Source organism: Phallusia mammillata, chromosome 7, assembly GCF_965637545.1.
Source record: "Phallusia mammillata chromosome 7, kaPhaMamm4.hap1.1, whole genome shotgun sequence".
NCBI lineage: Eukaryota > Metazoa > Chordata > Ascidiacea > Phlebobranchia > Ascidiidae > Phallusia > Phallusia mammillata.
In genome coordinates, this window is record NC_137258.1 from 18,632,006 (window position 1) to 18,653,942 (window position 21,937).

Below are 21,937 nucleotides of genomic sequence, written 5' to 3' on the forward strand. Positions count from 1 at the left end.
ACTCAGCAGTGTTACATTTACAAATTTACAATGTTTTCTGCTAGAGGTTTTAAAGTGAAACTGTTTTGCGTAAAGTCATTGCCACGTAAAATGCAAAGTAAATAACTATAATACTATTCGTCGGCAGTTGTATTAGCGCTGATAGTTAGTCAGGTCCAAATATAACTAAATCAACTCTTTTACCACTTATGTTTTGTCATCCTAACTAGTATGTTTACACTCTTGAAACTTTGATTGAATGGTTAGAATGTTTTTAAGTTTCTCGATGCTTAAGTGGATTGCCGCGTCTTCTGCAGTCAAGGAAACGTTATGTAGCCCCACCTAGCGTCGACGAAGCTAGCCGTTTTCGGCCGATAAGTGCATTTGTTTCATAATAATAAATTCTAATGTGTTTCCAACGGTTCTAGGATTTCCTTTTCAACAATATTGTAAATGTAACTTAACAATCAAAGTCAATGTGTTTAATTACTGTAATAAATGAAATAACTTTTGGGAACGAGATGCACAATCTTTTCAAAACAAATTTAAAAATATTGGTATCTGTCTTATCTTCTTGATATTAGAGCTATTAAGGATTTTTGAGAATATCTGATTTAACGAAATGCCATTTCCCTTTCAACATAAATATCACATGATTGATTTGCAGCAGCGACCTCTATTGGAAATATTCATTAGCAACCGTCTACAAATGTTGACAAATTATCCAATACGTTATTGAAAATAGTACATTAAATAAAACACATAAACATCTAATTTTGATACTATATGTTTAGTTATAACAGTAAACTAAAATATTTGTGCTTAATTATATCAAATCCTAAGGGTTCTAACAAAAGTTGTCCTATCTTTTTTCTCTGACGCTCTGGAATAAACAAAAGTGGACATTCAGTTAAAAGCCTTCAGTTCAATTAGGATTTTGTGCATGTGATATGTTTTTTGTGCTTGTTGGATTGATTTTTATCCGAATTTACACCACAGAATAGTAGTATAAGACAATTAGGTATCTAGAAGTGAAGTGTGACACACATCAATATGGAGGGAATGTTAGAAAAGCAGTTGATGCAAGCTGCAGAGGTTGTGGAACAACACTTGGACGCCGAAATAAATCGACTGGATAATTTCGATGAAGATGACCTTGAAAAGATTAGGGAGAGGCGTGTACAAGCCATGAAAAAAGCGCAAGCTCAAAAGCAGGTAATAATCAGTCCCATTTTTATTTTATTAATTTTTAATTAAAACTTTGCATGGCTTCCTTTAGTAAAGATTGTTAATTGGACTGCATTGTTTTCTTGGTCTATGATGCTGTCGGATTAATAATACACTAAAAATGTAAAAAAATACCTATAATAGCTGTGGTAAATCATAACACAAAAAGAGAAAGAAAAAAGTGAGGATTTTAACTTCACAAAAATCACAAAGGTTTGACATGTATAAGTCCTTTACAAATTAAAAAATATTGATTCGGACTAACACATCAACCCCAGAGAAGAATTACAGAATTAATTTCTGTTTTTGGCATTATTACTTAAACTTGGGTGCTTTAATGTTTTAGGAATGGACAAGCAAAGGTCATGGAACATTCAGCGAACTATCCAATGAAAAAGAATTTTTCGATGTCTGTAAAGAAAGCAAACATGTAGTATGCCACTTCTATAAAGACTCAACATTTAGGTAATACTTAATGTGTCTGAATTAGATTGTATTTTAAAAGAAAGGTAACATTTTGAGACATACAGAAAAATCATTTAAAAATTTATTAAAACTTTGTTCTTACAGGTGCAAGATTCTGGATAGTCATTTGTCAACACTTGCACAGAAACATTTGGAGACAAGATTTATCAAGTTAAATGTTGAAAAAGCCCCATTTTTGACACAGCGCCTTGGAATTCGTGTTATTCCTACTATGGGTCTGGTAAAGGATGGAAAAACTCAGGTAGGGACTTGGTGAAAAAGGTATTTGTGGTCTTGTACTTATTTTACAGCACAGGTAACTCTACAGAAATGTGAAGCATCAGTTTTAACTTGCTCTTTGTTTAGCAATAACTACATAGTTCAGTAATCTTGTTTTTTCAAAATTACAGGTTACATATCATAGTTTTGAATGATATCATGAATTTACATTACCCAGCACATTTATTAAAATTCTTGCAGCATTTTGCACTAGTTGAACAAAAAACTGGTTAAACATTTGAATAGGTTGAAAACCTGCATTTACCATTAATTGTTTTATTTTTGTATGTGGGTGTGTTTTTTGAACGGGTGCATGCCAAAAATGTTGATACTGAGTTTATCTGTAATAATGCTTCAAAGGATTGATTCAAACTTTTTTAATTAGGGATTTATTGTTGGATTTGCTGAGCTTGGAAACTGTGATGATTTCACTACTGAAATGTTGGAATGGAGATTAGGAAAAAGTGAAATAATTCAGTACTCAGGAGATTTGTCTGCTCCACCGGACAATGCTAAACACTCTTCAAAAGCATCATTTATGACTAACAAGTCCAAAAAGACTATTCGTGGAAAAGGGGATGACAGTGATTCAGATTTTGAATGTGATTAATGTTCTAATTTTTAGAGAGATCCTCATGTTGTTTTAATCCCCGTTACACCTATTGCATGCAATTTTTGGCACAAAGGAACAAAACAAATGTTGTGCTAAAACTTATACTTATCATTTTTTTTAAATGTCTCATGTTACAAATAATAACCAAATTTACAAAATAGGTTTTGATTTTGGACTGCATAGTATAGTATATTTTTTTCTTTGAAAAATGCTTGGTGTACAAACTATACTGTATCTTCCTTTCTTTTGTGTTTCTCTCGGTATCATAAATTAAATTGATGTTTTGTACAAACACTGAGGGTGTTGGTGTGTCTTTTTTATTCTCAGTAATCAGTGCTCTGGTCTGATTTCTTATCATCCTCACACCCCCAAATTTAAGCTAATAGCATACAGCTTACAAACAAAACACAACCAGCACATTAGTGTCATAGATTTATTTGTGCTTCAGACACTTTGTAACTGATTCCGCACATCACTGCAAAACGCCCTTTTCCAAAGTATAAACCTCTGTAAAACTGACAATCGGTTCATCTTACAGCTCTCAAATGCCACAGGCCATCATTCAAGTAATGAACTGTTTCAATTCCAATTCCTTTGTTTACTTTAATACTGTAAACATGGAAATAAGTCAAGGGTGCATACATTACATATAATATTCCACAAAAAGACTAATTTGAAATGTGTTTTTAACTTACATGTCCTGCGGTGTCATTTTCATTAGGCCTATAGCCAAAGCATGTGTTTTGTCTTCAGCATATAACGCCTGCAACAGAAATATTCAAGTAAAAACATTTATCCCGTTTCCATGGCCGCTGGTCCGATCGGACTTTTCCTCTATTTCAGTCCGATCGGACGCAATAAGGAATGACTCAGCAATTTTTTCAGCGTTTTCGTGGACCTCCTCGCGAGGAGGTCCGATGGGACTTTTAAAAGTCCGATCGGACCAACGGCCATGGAAACGGGATAATAGTCTTATCTGTTTATCTTCAAACCTACAATAACTTGGTTCAACTTGCAGTCTTCATCCAACTTGGCCCCTTTTGATGTTAGACCTGGACACATAATGTTGGCACCACTGAGAACAAACTTAATCGCCCCTCGATCCACTTGTTGCTTTGGTAATATACAGGGATCTATTACATGGTAAAATAGAGAATTGGGCCAGTTTATTAATGAGGTGTTTTTTACACTAACAATATTTTATGAGTTTGAAGTAATGTTAGTAACAGAAAAGCAGTGTACAACAATGACAAGCAAACAAATTTAAAGGCTCACATTTATGAAGAAGTTTGATTGTCGGAAACCAAGGTCCATCTCTTTGTTTAAAGAATTGACATTCTTCAGAAATAGATAGAATTTCAATATGGTCATGGCTAAATTAATTTTTTTTGAACCAGTTATTTCTCAAAATAATGCATGACAATAAGGCATTTGTTAAAATCTTACCATTTAATTATTTTTGCGTTTTCCTTTTTTGGCCAGATATCAGCAAGAAACGGTTCAATCTCTGGCATTTGTTCGATAATTTTGTTTCTGATTTGTCTTTGAACTGAAGACTTCAGTTGATTGGTGGATGAAATGTTTTCGGATTCATCAAACCTAGGGTCAATACATGTAAATTCAAAGGAAAATAAGTTACTAATTATTTAAAACAATCACACTTACTTCTTAAACATTGTAAGTTTGTGTGTTTTCTTATCCTTCTGTGTAGAAACAATTTGACGGAAAATAATACTATAAAGCTTGACGTTGTTAATCCGTGACTTTTCATGAAATGCTGTCCACCTGTTTTCTGACTCAGCATAGTTTTAAACTTGATTTAGTGTAAAATTCTTAAAAAGGAAAACAATCTTTAAACGAAAAATGTAACTAAAATATTAGAATAATAATAATAACAACTTTGTGGAATAAATGACCTTAAATATTAAACTGGTGGTTATTTAATGTTACAAAATTGTGACTCAGCATAAATTAAGATTTACGGAAACTTTGCCGTTGCGGATAAATTAGAACAAGAAGGTATTCATTTGCAAGTTGTCGGAAAGTCAAATTTTGCTTATGAATGGAATAGTCTAATAATTCTGAACAATGTCGCGTCTGTTTCGATCTTTGTGGCGAAGGTCGACGACGCTAAGATACTCTAATCGACCCATTGCTTGTAAGTAAATATTCTACATCTTTATATAGTCAACATTTCCAAAACAAAGTTTGCATTCATGTTTAAACCGTTTTGTTGTTTTGCAGCGGCCTTGCAACCTTGTTTATTGAAAAGAAACTACACCAATGAAACCGAAGTTAATGCTCCAACAGAACAAATCCGTAAGTTTTAATAACTGCATTTTTTACTACATTGTGCATTTTTTATTGTGTATTATTATATTTGCAGCTGCAGTTCGTGCTTCAACAGAAGTTGTGAAGCAACAGTTAGTTGAATTTGGTGACTACATCGCACAATGCTTACCGAAATTCATACAGCAGGTATGTTCTAAAAAAGTTGCTTCTGATTTCTGAAAAAAAGTTTTTTGGAATATTTTCTAGTTTAAGTTTGACACTGTTGTGTTGTGCTGATTGTACTGATTTTGTCAAATAGATCTGATTTAAATTCAGTTTTTGTGTGATACAAAATATTTCAGTTTTTTGACTTGAAAAGGAAATAAATGACATTTTTGAACCCCAAAAAGTCGCATGGCACTCAGATTCACAAAACTAATTCTATGTTGTTTGTTAATTACCATTGCTTATGTATCTTTAATGACCAAAAACTTGGTTGAATAATATTTCTGCAGGTGCAAGTAACATTCACTAATGAACTTGAGCTGTTGATTACACCTGATTCAGTTATACCAGTCTGTACTTTTTTGAGAGACAACCACCTTTGCCAGTTTACAAATTTGGTTGATTTAACAGCTGTAGATGTTCCAACCCGTCCCTGCAGGTTTGAGGCAAGTGTATCCTTACTACATTAATGTTTAAACTTGAGTAATGTCCACACATTTACATAATTACTCCATGACACTGCAGTGCCGTTAGATGGCTACACTAGCTATTAAAGGTCTATGTCTAGTTACCAACTGCACTGATGAGACTTTATAGCAGGGGTGTCCAACATGTGGAACGCAGAGCATTTAAAAATGGCACACAAGCTTTTGCATTTTCAGATGATATACATTCGGATTTTTCACGCAACTAAATTTGTTTCTATTCATTCTTCTTGGCCTTTATTCTAACTTCAGTAAAGATCATCAGTATTAAAGTTACACAACCCACTAATTAAAGTGTTCGTTTTTTGACAAAACTTGAGCCTCGTTGCAAACTATTTGTAATTGTGTCGCATAAACAGAGTAAAAGGTTTCAAAAGTATCACAAACAAGTTTACTTGCATTTGACGACATAATTTTTGTTCTAATCATTTAATAGGGTTCTACATATTGGCCAAATATTCGGATTGAGCCCGTTGCAAACACATTTAAACAAACCGTCAGACAGTTACTATAGAACAGGGGTGTCCAACGATAAGGACATAATTTCGAAAAAGTTCCAAGCGTTGGCAAGCGAGTATATTTTGAAACCAAAATTGGCATAGCGGTGTGTTCGGGTTGGACACCCCTGCTTTATAGGTTTGTAATAGTGTACACTGTCTGCTGGTTATTTACCATTTTTTGGCTTGATGCTTTTACATGAATGTTACACTACTTTTGCTTAATGTTGGGTAACTAACCTTCAGTTCAGTGGTTCCCAACCTTTTTTGTTACATTCCTCCCTTCGTCCATTTTCGAATTATTCATTCCTCCCCATAAGAAGAAAAACAAATATAACATAAAAAATTATAGCAATTTGAAATAGACCTTATAATTAGGGATGTCCATTCAGTATCCTTTACCAAATATGAACCGGGTCCAAATTATAATGGACATAATAATGTATACACAAAAGTATTCTGTAACATTTCCAATGTAATTTTTTTTGCAGTTTTTATGAAATTCCTCCCCTGAACTCATAAAATTCCTCCCTAGGGAGGATTTCCTCCCCGGCTGGGAACCACTGCTTTAGTTTTTCACTAAGTTTTTTAGCTGGTCAACAGATATATGAGATTGAGAAACCCCTTATATTAATTAAATGATTGTACAACTGTGAAAAAAGTTTTAAATGTTGTATCTTTTTATAAATTAGATTGTCTACAACTTTTTGTCAATACCATACAACCAAAGAATTCGGGTAAAAACCTATACAAATGAAGTGACTGCAATTGATTCCATTTGCCAAGTTCATCCTGGTGCAAACTGGTATGAGCGAGAGGTGTGTACAATTGTAATTATAATGGGCATGTTTTTGCTGGCACTCGGACAGTTATGTGTATTATGTTGAATGTGGTTAATGAGATTGGCTATTGTGTATGGCTGTTGGTTCCCTGTTTTATATTGAATATATAACATGTCAAAGTGTCTTGCCTCCATGTGGCAGTATACTGGATTGTTTAATGTAGGTTTGGGACATGTACGGTGTGTTCTTTCGACACCATCCTGACTTAAGACGAATTCTGACTGATTATGGATTTGATGGACACCCATTCCGAAAAGATTTTCCTTTGAGTGGTTACTATGAGGTACAATTATCATGTAAACAAATATTTTTTTAATGTTTCAGTGGTTTAAAAGTTTTCCCAAAAGCTTTCAAATTCGACCAATGTACTCTACATCAACTTATTCTTTATCTTTTCTTTGCTTGTAGGTTCGTTACGACGACGAATTGCAAAGAATCGTGCGAGACCCTGTTGAGTTAGCACAGGAATTCAGAAAATTTGACTTAAAAACTCCATGGGAGGTTTTTCCTAACTACCGAAAAACTCCGGAGATCGAAGCTCCAGCCACAGAAAGTTCAACAGAAGAGAAAAAATAAAACCGATGTTTTGTTTGTCACGTTGCCACAATAAAGTTTACATTTAACCAAGTGATATGTCTATAGTTTATGCTACAGTTGCCTAATATGCATTTAAAAGAAACCATTGATGTATTACTTTATTTCCAAGATGGTCGAATCGTTAGGGAAACCTCCCGCCTTTTGTTCACAAGGTTGAGGGGTCTAATCTCATATCTCAGTCGATTGTGTTTTCTTGAGCAAGAAATTTAAACGGCTTTGCTCAAACCCAGTGAATCCCCGGTGATTGTGGGTTGAAACGAATTGAAGTCAACAACTGCCTAAGTCGAAAAAATCAAATTAAAAATGATTCAACGGACTTGCAATAAAATAGGCAGCTCGACGGCGGACTTGTTGTGAGCATAACGCCTTCAGGCGTTGCCCACCCATCGATGATAAAAATAAAACCAACAACAAGCGCGTAATAACGAACTTTAGCCCTTCAACCTGTTCTGTAAGATTACTTTTGTTGGTGCCGGTGGTTTTTAACCTAAAAACTCGTTTGAATTGATCTGGAAAGCAGTGAGCAAGTTCATCTTCGCGATTCTTCAATCCTGCTGCATAACGACAAACGAACAGTTGATTGTTATCTTTCTTTTGGTTACATACGACACACATCAAGTATTAATAAACACAAAGCTAGAAAAGGGTCGATTAGCATTAAAACAGTAGCTTTGTAATAAACTAAAACTTTCAATATCATTGCGAAACATTATCTTCTTTGTCCACACCGCATGTTAGTTTGTTTCAATTCACAAGTTTACAAAACGTTATTGCACAACTATTTTTCAGACTGCTAAGCTGTTAACAAGACACAGGTTCAAACACCAGTTGCACATACACTGTTTATTTTCCCAAGTGTGGCAGCCTTTTTTTCTGGCGTTGCTAAATTTATTTTAAACAGAAAGCATATATTGCTTACGAAGTACATAGCCTACGAAGCGATGAAGGTAGGGTGTGATGTTTATTCGTTGTCTCGTACCAACACAATCGACAATAAATATTACTTCATGCGAGACCGAAAACGTTCGTCTTGAATCTTGATGGAATTTTAACTTCCAGCTTAACCGCCATACTTTAAACAAGTCGATCACCGTTTCGTGAAAGCGAGTTACCAAACCCAAAACACCGATTTTTTCTCTTTGTTCTAGTACGTACCGGAAAAACAGATTTTTATTGGGATTTCTTTTTTATGAATGAATGCAAGTTATTTATTGCAGGGGTGTCAAACTTGCGGCCCGCGGGCCGCATGCGGCCCACAAAGCCCTCCAATGCGGCCCACGAACACTCAACAACAATTGTATTATTTTGTCAGATATTTGTGCGGCCGTAAACATGTTCATTAAAATATTTGTACTGGCGGTCGTGACGCAATTAAAACTCTTTTGCCAAATATTTTAAATTATAACTATTCTAAACAGATTTTGTGGTACTGAAAACAGCATTACTAGCCTAGTAGCCATATGCGTCAGATTTTTTGTACGCCTATTGTGTGCAAACAATGCGGAAAAACGGGAAGCACTAGCGTCACAATAGAGATTATGCGGTAATAAACAATTAAAACTGATATTAACACTGTTATTAATCTGGGCTTTTGGCGCGTCAATATAGTTGGTATATATGTGATTTTAACCTATTACTTTACATCTGTAAGTTTAAAATAAAAACCAGGTAATTGGCGGCTGTTGGTGAAATTGGGATCTGCGATGCGGCCAAAGTAGCGAAAAGGTTATTTAAGTGTACAGAACTAGATTAAAAATCACATGCGGCCCTCGGCATAATTGCCAAACTGCTATGTGGCCCACGAACCCCACGAGTTTGACATCCCTGATTTATTGGATTGTGTGTTTTGAAAAAAGTACCGTAGTTGTTTGCATGCTTGAGTAGTTCCGTTCCATTCCGTTGGTTTCCGTGCAAATAATAATCGGCCGGTATTTTCTTAATTTCTTTGCGGAATTGCTTTGAGTCGGGTCGGCTCGTTTTCCGAAAGTTTAGGCTTGTAAGGCTCCGTTCTCAGCTAGAAAGCAGTTTTGTGAAATGCCCCACAACCCGCAGGCGTTTCTACAAGCCAGGGATTATCTTCGAAGACAACTGCCGCAAAAATTACGGTCTTGTTCGAAACAGGCTGTTACGTACGGAACTTGTGTTAGTGAATGGGACAATCTACGGAAAGGCGACTGTGAAAAAGAGTTCCTTGCTTTGAAACAGTGTTTGAAGCAAGCATCTCACAAGTGATTCACAGAAAAACATTGCTAAAAATGAACGGGTCAAGCATTAGCAATTTCATTTCTCTTTTTCGCGAATCTTGCATTGGCTATGCATTTTGGTGCCTTGTACATGGATTGGGGCCAATGATATGGTTTTACCCTCTTAATGAACTTGACGTTACTGGATATGAAGCATTTGTTGTTGTGGCCTTTTCACCCGTCTTGTTTATCTGCCGAGGAACCATCAATGAAATATTTGGAAGCCATGGAGCAATTCAACTCTACTTGGTTTTAATGTTAGGTATTATGTTTTTCTTTTTGTCTTTAAACCTTGTTTTTTGGTAATGTTAGTGACCATTTTAAAAACCTTTTATGCTGGTTATTGGTGCTGTGATGTTCAACTGGGTGTAAAAATATTGTTTTGTGAACCAATACTAAGTTCAATACACCTAGTCTGCAGAATATGGCAGTTGCATGCACGATTTTTTTAAAAGCCAACTTTTGCACGCCAATTTTTCGGGGTTTCACGCGGAAATTTTGCACCAAAGGCATTCAATTGTCCTGTCTTGACCTATATTACTTGCTTTGCACGTGCTGAAATAGGTCTTGCTCGCGGGACATGAGATCTTGCCGGGAACTGCCATATTCTGCAGACTGGCAATACACTGTTCCAGTTTGTAAATCAGATCATTAAACTAAAACATGTCATATGAAAAGTGAAAGGGTAATTAAATATTATATGTTAAGAGTTAAGGGGCCTGATTTAACGTCACTTTATTGTGTGTAACTTGGGAATTATGTTTGTTTTTTTGTTAGGGGGTTGTGCATCATTTCATGCCCCATCAACATTGTCAAGACTGGTTGGTCTTTCTTTTGGGGTTGCTGCAGCTTTTCTTATGCAAGCATCCACCTGGTGGTCAGAAGATGAACAGGAAAGAAAACTAGCTTTCTGGGGCCACACAATAGGGTTCATAGCATTGCTGTCTTCCAGAGTATGGTAGGATTTTTTCATATTTTACTAAAATTTTAGGGTTATTTTACATTATTTAAGGTAGCATGCATGAGTTTCATGTTTGGCCAAAACAAAAGCAAAATCAAATGTAAAAAACAGAACTTAAAGCACTAATCCACATATTTCTGTGTTTATATTTACTTTCCTCTTTCTGTATTACTTATTTCATTACACACACTTTTGTTATTGCAACTTTTGCTTTACGTACTTAAATACTGCGCTACTTTTCTGTTCATTGCATACAAATTCGGGTCACACAAGATTTTTTTTATGCTTATATTCATCATGAATCTGTATGTACAGTGTGCGTGCATGTGTATGTGTAAATGTTTGTGTAAGAAGGGGTAGCTGACACGGTCACCACAGAGTCTTTCGCTACTTGGTACATTCTTCTTTTCAATTTATTTTGTTTTTGTAGTTTAAATATTTTCTGCGAAATAAACTTACTTGCTTACCATTTGCTTGACATACGTTTACTTTTTAGGTATGTCTCCATAACACCAATGTGGAATGATCAGATGACAAACAAAATTATTGTCACTATCCTTGCATTGGCAATCGGCATCAAGATGCTATCACCTCACATAAACATCCATCACAAGTCACCAACTCATAAACCGAAAGAAACAAGTGAAAGAGAAAAAACTGACACGAAAGAAAAAAGTCCAGAGTATGACATAAAAAGTGTTTCTGAAATTTGTTTCGCATTTTACTAATCTAGAACCGGTTACAAACATATGAAATATTTGGTATTATTTTTTTCTTTATTTTGCAGTATATTTTAGATTTATAGGGGATTACTATTGCAACATGATAAAAATGTTGAATTATGTGCTATAGTATATATACATAAAATCTTGTCATAAAACAGTTTTTTTATAATTTTTTGTAGAGAAGGTAGCGACCTGTTGGTAAGCATTGGGTATGGTGCTGTGTTTTTCGTTATACATGCCATACTTGGTGAAGTCTCGGTTATATCCCGATTCACTGTAAAGGGTTTTCCTGACACAGGACCCCCACCAACCCCATGGAGGTAAGTCAAACATCTGTTGGACTTTCCATGTACTGTTTCTTTATGTGCCTATTGTGTTTCAGTGGGCTGGTACTGGTTATGATCACGGCAGGACTGTTTTTGTCAATGTTTACCAACATTTCGAAAAGTATTGTATGGTCAGTGTTTGGTTTGATTTCAAGCATGGGCCTAATGTTTCTAGATCGCTGGTATGCATTTGCCTGTGGTAAGCACTTTCATTTTTTCACTATATCCTCTTTTTAACTTCACTTAAAAACCTATTTTGTGCTTAGGTGCTGGCTTGGCATTATATATCATGTCTGTATGGCCAACAATTTGTGAAAAAATGGTAAACACCAAAAATCGTGGCAAATCTTTGGTGATTGGCAACGCAGTGTACCTAAGTGGTATATTTGGAATGGTTTGGTGCACTGCATACAACTTTGTACCATTTGGTGGGGAACTGGCCAGAGAAAGAACTTACGTCATTGTTGGTATGAGATGACGTTACTACTGAATTATTTAATGTGGAGCATAAACTTTGGTCTAAACTGAATAAATAAACAAGTAAAAAATGTATTTATTCATAAGAAGCGTTCTATATTCTTTGAAAGTTGGTATATATAATGCTATTGACTGTAGGGTGCCTCTTGCTATTTTGCCGACGTCATTGTATATTCACAAGTACATTCGTTGATTTTGGGAAATAAACATCCTTTCCTTTAAAAGATGTAGAAAAAGTAAACAATTGAAATAGACTCCCTTGTATGTATTTGAACAATGCAATACTGCTACTGAGTTACACTAAACAAAGAAACAGTAAAAACGAGATTGGAAATATTTATTGCTGCAGTTTTCCATCCATTTTTTTATAGCCAACATTGACATAAATTTAAACAAAATAAAACTATAATAATACTTTAATGCGAGAAGATAAAAAATCATCTGAAGTATTACCACAAATCTTTGCAGCTGTTATGATAGTCTTTGTTGGACTGGCTGCATGTTTACCAAATGAATGTGAAAAGTCGCTTTGCCTGGCCCTGGCATTGCCAATAAAGAGGTTCTACCTTCAGGCAAGGCTTCAAGAGCAGCCACAGATTGAAAAACCAGAGGAACAAAATTTTGGTAGACTCGTAAGAAAATTCCTCATTGGTCTGGCTCTTGTTGGTTTGATGGGCTTTGAATATCGCAATGTTGTGTGGCCAAAGTACAACGTCTTGCAACCACTGGGTAAGTTTAAAGGCACCATCTTCATCTCATTCAGTTTCAAAATATATGCCTGTTTAAGAGGACACACTGTATATTGCAAGTTGCTTAGTTTGGGCAATCTTTGGCGTGAAAAGCAGTGCTTTCAACTTATTGTGATGTATTAGGCGTTTTGTTTATGTGAAGACTGATGATATCCATATAGACATGGATGAAATATGAACCTCTTGAAAAAACAAAACAAAAATTACAACTTTATCAACTTTATGATAACATCAAATTATATTTCATACAAAAGTGTATGTTGTTACAACAATCTCAATGTAGAAATATTCTTGACAAATGTTGTTCTTTATTCAGGCAGAGAAAAGATACAGGACAAAGAGTTTTCGGCACTTATCTGGACTTTTCATTTTGGTTACGACAACCGTGGCTGGCCAAGTTTGGAGAGAGCGGCTGAAATTCTGAACAATACACAAGCTGATGTTATCACACTGTTGGAGAGTGATGCTTCTAAGCCATATTTAGGTAAGTCGTTGTCAAATATCAGTCTTTGTTTTTTGTCCCACACAAGGTTTTGGATGATTTTTATTGTAATTGGTGGATATTATAAAATGTTTGTGAATTACAGTAAACCTCAGTTAAACCAGTGTTGGTTAATCCAGATCTTCACTTAAAAACTTAAGCTACAAATGATTTGCAATGTGGTAAGGCTTTATCTAATCTACATCGATTAATCCAGATCTTCGCCAAATGTGTAAAAAAAATTTGATCTAAATGGGCCCGGACTTTACTGTACATGCAAATGTTTAACTTTGTAACATTTAATTTAATTATATTTGCAAAATTTGATTAATTAAGAGTAAAAGTTGTAACATTAAACGTACTTGACAGGTAACAATGACATTGCTATGTGGCTTGGTGAAAGGCTTGGAATGTATTCTGACTTTGGACCATCCACTAGAGACCATACATGGGGTAAGTACTTCCCTTCAACCAATTCAATATGTTTGCTTTCTTTTCTGGTTGATTTTTTCAAATAGGTCAAACATTTACAGTATTTATTTTAAGGTAACCTTCTGTTATCTAAATATCCTATTGTGAAATCTCAACACCATCTGTTACCTTCACCTCATGGTGAACTTGCTCCAGCTATTTCAGCCACAGTTAATATCTCAGGGAATTTGGTTGATTTTGTGGTTACTCATATGGGAAATGATGGGTAAGTGACCCTATGCTTTAGTACCGTGGTTCCCAAACTGTGGGCCATGGCCCAGTACTAGGCCACCAAGACATTTTCAATGGGCCACAGAGCCATTTGATCAGATTCTACTGTTTTGTTATACTGTAGATATTATGCGCTTTGTTTTGAAAAACATAATATTTGCAAAGAATTCCGAATCTTGTAGCCAAATTTCAGGAGTGTATCTCATTAAAAATAAATTGCTAGAAAATTTCGCTTGTTTTTGAGTTATTTTTTTTGTTTGTGCCCAAATTTCAGCACATAGTGAGCCACGAGTCGCTATTAAATAGACATTTGGGCCACAGACCAAAAAAGTTTGGGAACCCCTGCTTTAGTATGTTGAATTAAACCAGTTATGTGTAGTTAAAGCTGGTTGTCTGTTTATCTTTTTGCATTTAAGGACACTGACACCGTTTTTTCTTTCTGTGAAATTAGCATAGTATTTTGAGAAATAAGCATAGACAAACTTGAGTTAATGCATAAAAGTTTGCCAAATTAATGCTGTTGGCTGGATTTTTTGATTTTAAACACTCCAGTTTTAGACATTTTGCTTAACCTGACTTAAAAAATTTGTAGTTTTGTTGCAAAGTTTTTAATAAATACAGTTGCATGATAAAGAAACCATATAAAACCTTACGCTTTTGTTGAATTGATCTATTTGTATAATGGTAAAACATGTTTTTAGGGATAACCTTGATCGGAAACTGCAAGCTGAAGAACTTTCAAGGTTAAGTCGTACAGCAGAAAATCCTGTTGTATTTCTTGGTTATGTGACATCTGCTCCTGGTAGTCGTGACTACAAACAGTTAACTGGCAGTGGCAAATTGAAAGACATTGACCCAACTGACAAAGACCGTTGGTGCCAGTATATCATGTACAGAGATTTGATCAGGTACAGAATTGTTTGACTTATTTTTTTTTGCAATAACGCTGGTGCTGCTACTATAAAGAGCATAAGTTGTAAATCTGCCTACAGTGTTCAGATTAAAGGTACTTGCTTCAACAGTATTCATGTAACATGTCACCTTTGTGTTTACATTGTCTTCTGTTATGTCTCTTTTATTGGCACTGATGATGGTGTAACGTGTTGCCAGAGCATTTGAAATGAAAGATGATACTTCTGTTTAAGTACACTGTATTAACAATCATTGCTCTTCCAGCAGATCTTTATTGAAAGTAATTGACCATTGTAAAACACCACATTCTTTCTTTAAAATTCATGTGACACAGCACACACTCAAGGCATATATGTGTATGGGCAACCCTGTAATGTACCTGCTACCATCCCACACCTTTTTTTACTTAATATACCTATGACAGACAAGCAATGTTAACCTATAAACTTAGCATAAGCTCAGCAACAAAAACCAGCCTATTTTTGAGACACTGTAGTTTCAAACTTTTTCATTTCTTTTGAATTAGCATTTTTTTCTCTCTCACTAGTATATGTAAATCTGTTTGAACATGAATTACTCATAGGATACAGACCGTCATGCTAATAATATCAGTTTGACCAGTTATTTTAAGTTTTGTTTCTCATTGCACATTTAATGACCACAGACTTGGATATGCAAGGATTTCCAATGGTGGATTAAGCGATACTGAATTGCAAATGGCCAGATGGAAAATCCCAAGCTCAGTAGAGGAACCAGATAATGGAAAATTAACACTAAATCCAGATGATGTGCCTAGTTCAAGAAGATTCAGTTCATCATTTGGCGAATTGCATCATGGTAATTGGTATGGAAAAGGAAATCATTATCATGTTGGAACTCCTAAATATTTTGTTCCCTAATTGAATTTGGTATAATTATTTTTAATATTGCTGTGTTTGTGTCCAATAATATATTATACAAGTAATTTTGACAATGAACATCTAAGTTAATCTCTGTGAGTAAATTATTTTGACCTTGCAATTCCCCCTTTTGTCGGTTTTATATGTATGGCTTGCCAAAATGTTCAGAACCATTTTTAATTTAAACTCCTAAATTTCAACCCACTGTGGCCTCCAGGTTTAAGAGTTTCAGCAAAAATTCAAACACAGTTTGTTGCTTGCAAACATATGTTCCATGATTTATTTGTGTGCTGTGATTTGCCTTTTAAGACGATTAAATATACCCTATGCCGGTCGGTAGCCAGGTGACTTTCTTATCTGTGATATTTCACAACTGACTACTTGCAAGACAACAGTTTTATTAGGAAATCAAATCTGGCCACACTACAATGTAGTTTTTGAAAACTTTTGAAAAAGTAAATTGCCTAAAGAAGTGAAGACATCTGCAGTCAGTTAAGTATTTGTTACTACAGCACTGTTATTTAATTTAGTAAACGAAGACCTTGTTAAAGTTAACAAGGGGCGCTATCTGCAACTACAGGCCAGCTTAGCCAACCCAGCCTGGGAATCTGAGATCAGATAGAACTGTTATTACAATTTGAAACCCTCACCCCAAAAATCCCCAACCTAGTGGATTTTGTACACAAATTTAATGAAAAATTATAATTCGGCCTTCAGTTTTAGACTTAACCTTTCAACAAACACCAAATATGGTTTAAAAAATGTTAATACATATTAAGCAGGTACGACATAAATACAGAAACCATTACTGCTGCATTCAAATCCATATCTTTTAAGACCCTTTTCCCTGTTACTCAAAAGTGCTATCTCTTAATTTCTGTCATAAATCAACTCAGAAAACATTATTCTTCAGTTCCATTACATGAACTCAAGCGATTTTGCAATTCATTAACCATGTTCTCCCTTTGCACTGTTGTTTCCTCTCTTGATGTGACGGAGCGAATTTTGACAGTCCCACTTTCAAGTTCTCCAGATGCAATAATAATCACAAGAGGAATACCACTCTCTTCACATTCTTGCAGTTGGTTAAGCATTTTGGGATTCTTTTTGTACGAAGTCTCTGCCTAAAACACACACAGAACATTTAAGAAAAAAAACATCCTTCGTTTTTGTGCTATCTACATGCAATCAGATTGCAGATTTTAGCTCTCATATTAAACAATTTTTGAGACTTCTGTTTTCGCAATAGATCGTGGCTTTGGTACCTTGATGTTGGAGTTCCATAATTCTGTGACAATCTTCATTCGTTCTTGAAGAAAACCTTTCTGTGGTGATGCAACATAGACTTGTGTTTCGTTTGTTCGAAGTTTCTGTCCATCTCGCTTCATTTGTGCTTCCAGTATGGAGAAAATCCTTTCCACTCCAATACTCACACCCACACATGGAACCTTTCCGAAAGAATCAAATTTCAACATTTTATAGCCAATACTTCCATGTTTAGTTTACCCTTATATATTCCAGGCAGTGGTGAGATTCAGCCGGTTCACACCGGTTCTATAGAACCGTCTCACAAAATTTTATGAGATCAGCGAACCAGGGAGCATTACTGGTTACTGTCAATGGACTTCTTGTAACAGAACCTGCTGAAAAATATGACCTTTGTGATAGAACCGCTGACAAAAAAACTGAATCCCACCACTGATTCCAGAGAAATATATACAAAACTACCGTATATACTCGCCGATAGGTCGCACTATTAGTTTTGTGTTAAAAAAGTGTAATTTAGAGTTGACTCGCACATAAGTCGCACTGAAAGGGATTTAAAAGGCCCTTTCCCTAGCTTTTTTGCATAAATAACTTGTGCAATTGGTTGTTTTTTAGCATTGAACTGCATTGTATTGAAACCGCAAAACTATGTTTTCTCAACAAAGCGGGAAAATCCAACGCACGCTGAGCCGTCGCATGTGCGTGTGGCGCTCATGAAACTGTCTCGCATTGGTATGTGCGTGCACGAGCGCATGCACCCGTATTCGACAGCACATTTCCACTACAATTCGCGTCTATAACGTGCACCCTTAATCTTTTATTGAAAATTAGTATAAATTTTTCGCGTTATACTCGAATAAATACGTCATATCCGCCCAATAAACCGACCGGAAAATACGGTACTTGCAATAGTCGAAAACTTTCAATTTTGTTCCGACTTGGTGGCGATTTGCACTTATGTCGAGCGGATAGGTCGCACCTATATTTTTTTTAAATATAAGGAAAAAAGTTGCGACCTATCCGCGAGTATATACGGTATTCATTTGGAAAATTTGCCTGACAAGATTTAACTTACAAATATATGTTAACTTAAAATCCAGGATATCAATTAAAACTCACTGATCGTCCTTTTGGGTCAAAGCTGCCAACCAAGTTGTCATAGCGACCACCTCCAGCAACTGATCCAACCCCGACAGTCTCACCTTTCACTCTTTCCTTCTCATTGGCAGTGTTACTGTTCATCAGAACTGCTTCAAATATTGCACCAGTGTAGTAATCTAGCCCTCTGGCTAAACTGAGATCAAACGAGGCCTTCAAAAATGTAGTAGTTAATTATAAACAGTAGTACATCTTTTATTGTGATTTTTTTAAACTGAGATTTCAAAACAAACTTTGTCAATGACTTGAAAGATTTCCAAATAGTTGAACAACTGTTTCATGTCAGTAAGGCCTTGAACAGCACATTTGCTTTTCAACAAACTTTCATCAGTTAGCAGTTTTTCAATTAGATCAATTCCACCTTAAAGCAAATGACAAAAAATACCACAGGGCCCAAGCGAAAACGCAATCATGTCATACATAATATCCTACCAATTTCGTACCTGATAATTGTACATATGTTCCAATTTTGTCAGTAGTTTCTTCAGTAAGGCCCTTTTCCATCATTTCAGCTTTTACATCTTCCCAAGGCATTTTGTCAAGTTTATCTACAGCAGAACAGGCTGACCTAAACTTATCACTTGGGCAGCCGCACACATCGAATACACCATCCAATATCCTTCTGTCATTTACCTACATTTACAAACAAGTCCGTTATCACAAGCTTGATAAGGAATTAATGGTGGACACAATGACAAGTACCTACTTTTATTACATATTCTCCTAAATCAAGGCCAGAAAGAATCTCCGAAACAATCCTCAGGCACTCAGCATCAGGAATCATTGGGTCGTATTGACCAGCAATATCAAAATCACACTGTTTAAAAAACAAAGGTGTCATTAAAAATTTGCAATGTATACCAATCTGAATGCTAAATGAGTAAATAAATAAAAAATAGACATATAGATATATATAATGCTAAATAGCATTGCACCAATAACTGACACATTGAACACATTGCTTGGTTTTGGTCATTATTCTGATTGTTTAACACGTTGACTGCCAAAGGATATTCCAATGTTGTGCTCAAATTTGCCAACTATGTTTTAGTGGCTTTCTGAAATCAGAAAGTCGAAATACTTTGTGCCATGCTACAAGTTAACTCGTAGGTAACATGCTAGTGTAGGGTGTCGTGGTGTTGCCACAACGCATCCACGACGTTAGTTCGAGACGTCAGCTCGTTTTAAGCGCGTTAAATCGAATAAGTCTACTACGAGTATACTCGTATCTGGCAAGCCTGGCAAGATCAGCAACTACGAGATAACTCGTAGTTGGCAGTCAACATGTTAAAACATTACAACAGTTCCATTTTCTTATAACCATACTTTGTTGACAGTTTTGTAAAATATGTTTCAGGGTCACAGAGTGTAACTTGTAGAACCACAAGTATAGATATCTAAGACTATAAAGCTGGTAAGTACTATGCAACCAGACAAACCTAATCATTTCTTATTTTTTTTTGCATATTTTTTGCATAAGTTTTTGCATATTTGCTGTTTCAACTGCCATACTTTAACAAAGCTCAAATTCAATTATGCCCAATAAATGGCCAACCACAGTCAATATATACTTAGTTAATAGAACATTGTAAAAATAAAGCATATGAAGTTAGCTTTAAGTTAATGACTGACAACAAGGTAATTCAACATTGCACATTTCTTTAAACAATTAATTAAGAATTTTTTGAATTTTTCTTTCAAGAATTTTCTACCTGATAAAATTCCCTATATCTTCCTCTGGTCATTGCAGGGTTGTCGCGACGATAAACTTTAGCAATGTGGTATCGTTTGATGTTCTGAGATTTGGTCATAGCCATGTAACGGGCAAATGGTACCTATGAAGCATAAAAAGACACTGCAATCGATTTAAAACTGCGAAATGAACAGAAAACTTACTGTGAGATCATAACGCAGTGAAAGCATCTCTCCACCTTGATCTTTTAAATCATAAATCAACTTGCTGTCTTCACCATACTTGTTCGTCAAAGTTTCCTGGGTAAAAAATGGTTTTGCAGTTAGCAGCAATCAATATTTGTCTCAAAGCACATGTAGATATATTTTCAAAAGCGAAAATAAAACAAAACTGCTTCCAACTGTTTTAATTCAAGAGTTTTGAATGACATGTATGACAGGCAAGCTTTTGTGTTGCATTGATCAAATTATTAATCCATATTGCACAATAATTATGTTTGTAATGTGATATTTTAAAAAGTTAATGCTTGAAAGCTTTGTAGAAAGTCTCTCCAACAGGATTTCATCTAAACTTGTAGTTTTAGACGTTACTATCTTAAACATACCTTCAGTTCAAATACAGGAGTGTCTAGTGTAGATGCACCATGACGTTTAAAGCACTTTATCACACAGTTAAAGACCTTTTCCCGGACAGCCATTTGTTTCGCATCATAATCTCTTGTACCCTTTGGAGTTTTGAGCTGGAATTTCGGTGCTGGTCCATCCCCAAGTTGAGCTTTTAAAGCTAGAAGTTTGGCCACTTCTTCATCAATCTAAACACAAAACAGTAACAACAAGTCTAAAAAAAAACATTGTGATGGTGGTATTTTAGTCAATGGAACTGGTTTACTGATAAAGAGGGCGTCTTGCAAAACATTTTACCTTAGATTTTTGTTCACTGACATTCTTACAAAATAAGCAGCTAAATATCCTTTGATAATTTTCTTTCGTCACATTGATTTTCAGACTTTGTCGGACGCAGTAGGTAAGTGGCGCATGCAGTAATTTTAACATCCTACAAACGTCTGCAAAACACAAGCAATATTTTAATACCTGCTGTTTCTCAGCCTTTTCGGTCTTTAACTTGCGAACTATTTCCCCCTGTGAACGAATTTGATCTTGAAGATTTTTCCGATCCATGTCTTTTTACACACGATTTCAGAATTCGTCAATCACAAATACAAATATCTTTTTCACATATACAGTAAAATAAAATGTAAAATGAGATAGTAAATGTGTTAGGGCCAACAATTTTAGGCAAAACAAATGTAACATGCAAATCATTAAAGCATGACGTAACATCACACATGGATCAGTTGCCGGATAAATAAAACTAATCATATCAATTTTATTATTTTGCAAAGCTTTACACAGTTACCCTTAACAGTGATATCGTTTAAGTTGCATCATTGATTTGTTTTTGTTTTGTAAATTGTTTTTTTTTTGTTTACGAATGTTAACATGAACAAATACTGTATTTTTTATTTTTAATAGCATAAATAAAACGTAAGCTCATTGGACTAAGTAAATTTGCATTTAGAAACTTTTGGTTGTTTTGATTTTGTTTGTTTCGCGGGAAGACCGCTTTTTTGAAGAATGCGTTTGGGCGCTTTTTCTGCTCATCTAAGGAAAGATCAATAGCTGGTGAGAAGAAAACTGATTACATTTTGTAGAGTGTTGTTTGTTGTTACATAGATTTAATCCAATTTTTTTTTTAATTTTTAAAAATATCTGGCGCACTTTTTGAACTGCAAAAAAAGAGTTTTTGTGTAATCAATCTGTTTATAAATTATCGTCTTTGTTCATGTCCCAGTGTGTTTGTACTCC

At 35.2% G+C, this 21,937-nt stretch overlaps 5 protein-coding genes across 6 annotated transcripts; 3 read left to right on the plus strand and 2 right to left on the minus strand.

Annotated features, from left to right (window-relative positions):
• The first annotated feature begins 923 nt into the window (after positions 1-923).
• On the plus strand, positions 924-2,862 carry LOC145237206 (thioredoxin domain-containing protein 9-like). Its single transcript, XM_080099982.1, has 4 exons — positions 924-1,194; positions 1,553-1,671; positions 1,777-1,933; positions 2,336-2,862. Exons 1-4 carry the CDS (start codon positions 1,033-1,035, stop codon positions 2,558-2,560), a joined length of 663 nt encoding a protein of 220 aa, XP_079956108.1. The 5' UTR covers positions 924-1,032; the 3' UTR covers positions 2,561-2,862.
• Positions 2,863-2,982: 120 nt separating this feature from the next.
• On the minus strand, positions 2,983-4,360 carry LOC145237207 (malignant T-cell-amplified sequence 1-like). The gene is made up of 6 exons (XM_080099983.1): positions 4,229-4,360; positions 4,010-4,162; positions 3,839-3,936; positions 3,560-3,696; positions 3,259-3,326; positions 2,983-3,172 (listed from the first exon to the last, which is right to left on the minus strand). Exons 1-6 carry the CDS (start codon positions 4,237-4,239, stop codon positions 3,091-3,093), a joined length of 549 nt encoding a protein of 182 aa, XP_079956109.1. The 5' UTR covers positions 4,240-4,360; the 3' UTR covers positions 2,983-3,090.
• A 189-nt stretch (positions 4,361-4,549) lies between these two features.
• On the plus strand, positions 4,550-7,510 carry LOC145237205 (NADH dehydrogenase [ubiquinone] iron-sulfur protein 3, mitochondrial-like). The gene is made up of 7 exons (XM_080099981.1): positions 4,550-4,721; positions 4,808-4,882; positions 4,950-5,041; positions 5,350-5,505; positions 6,734-6,859; positions 7,047-7,166; positions 7,292-7,510. Exons 1-7 carry the CDS (start codon positions 4,652-4,654, stop codon positions 7,457-7,459), a joined length of 807 nt encoding a protein of 268 aa, XP_079956107.1. The 5' UTR covers positions 4,550-4,651; the 3' UTR covers positions 7,460-7,510.
• A 1,821-nt stretch (positions 7,511-9,331) lies between these two features.
• Positions 9,332-16,303, plus strand: LOC145237203 (PGAP2-interacting protein-like). Its single transcript, XM_080099978.1, has 12 exons — positions 9,332-9,985; positions 10,501-10,681; positions 11,181-11,366; positions 11,589-11,729; positions 11,792-11,934; positions 12,002-12,202; positions 12,681-12,941; positions 13,278-13,445; positions 13,812-13,895; positions 13,989-14,139; positions 14,846-15,052; positions 15,721-16,303. Exons 1-12 carry the CDS (start codon positions 9,736-9,738, stop codon positions 15,953-15,955), a joined length of 2,208 nt encoding a protein of 735 aa, XP_079956104.1. The 5' UTR covers positions 9,332-9,735; the 3' UTR covers positions 15,956-16,303.
• Positions 16,304-16,333: 30 nt separating this feature from the next.
• LOC145237204 (histidine--tRNA ligase-like) lies at positions 16,334-21,381 on the minus strand. Of its 2 annotated transcripts, none has more exons than XM_080099979.1 (10): positions 20,993-21,381; positions 20,677-20,883; positions 20,276-20,371; positions 20,092-20,214; positions 19,086-19,196; positions 18,823-19,012; positions 18,613-18,740; positions 18,341-18,532; positions 17,221-17,403; positions 16,334-17,079 (listed from the first exon to the last, which is right to left on the minus strand). In XM_080099979.1, the coding sequence occupies exons 1-10, from the start codon at positions 21,248-21,250 to the stop codon at positions 16,858-16,860; spliced, it is 1,710 nt and encodes a 569-aa protein (XP_079956105.1). In that variant the 5' UTR covers positions 21,251-21,381; the 3' UTR covers positions 16,334-16,857. The 2 variants fall into 2 exon arrangements, with proteins under 2 accessions (XP_079956105.1, XP_079956106.1); XM_080099980.1 differs by having other exon boundaries at positions 21,164-21,380.
• Between the last annotated feature and the right edge of the window lie 556 nt (positions 21,382-21,937).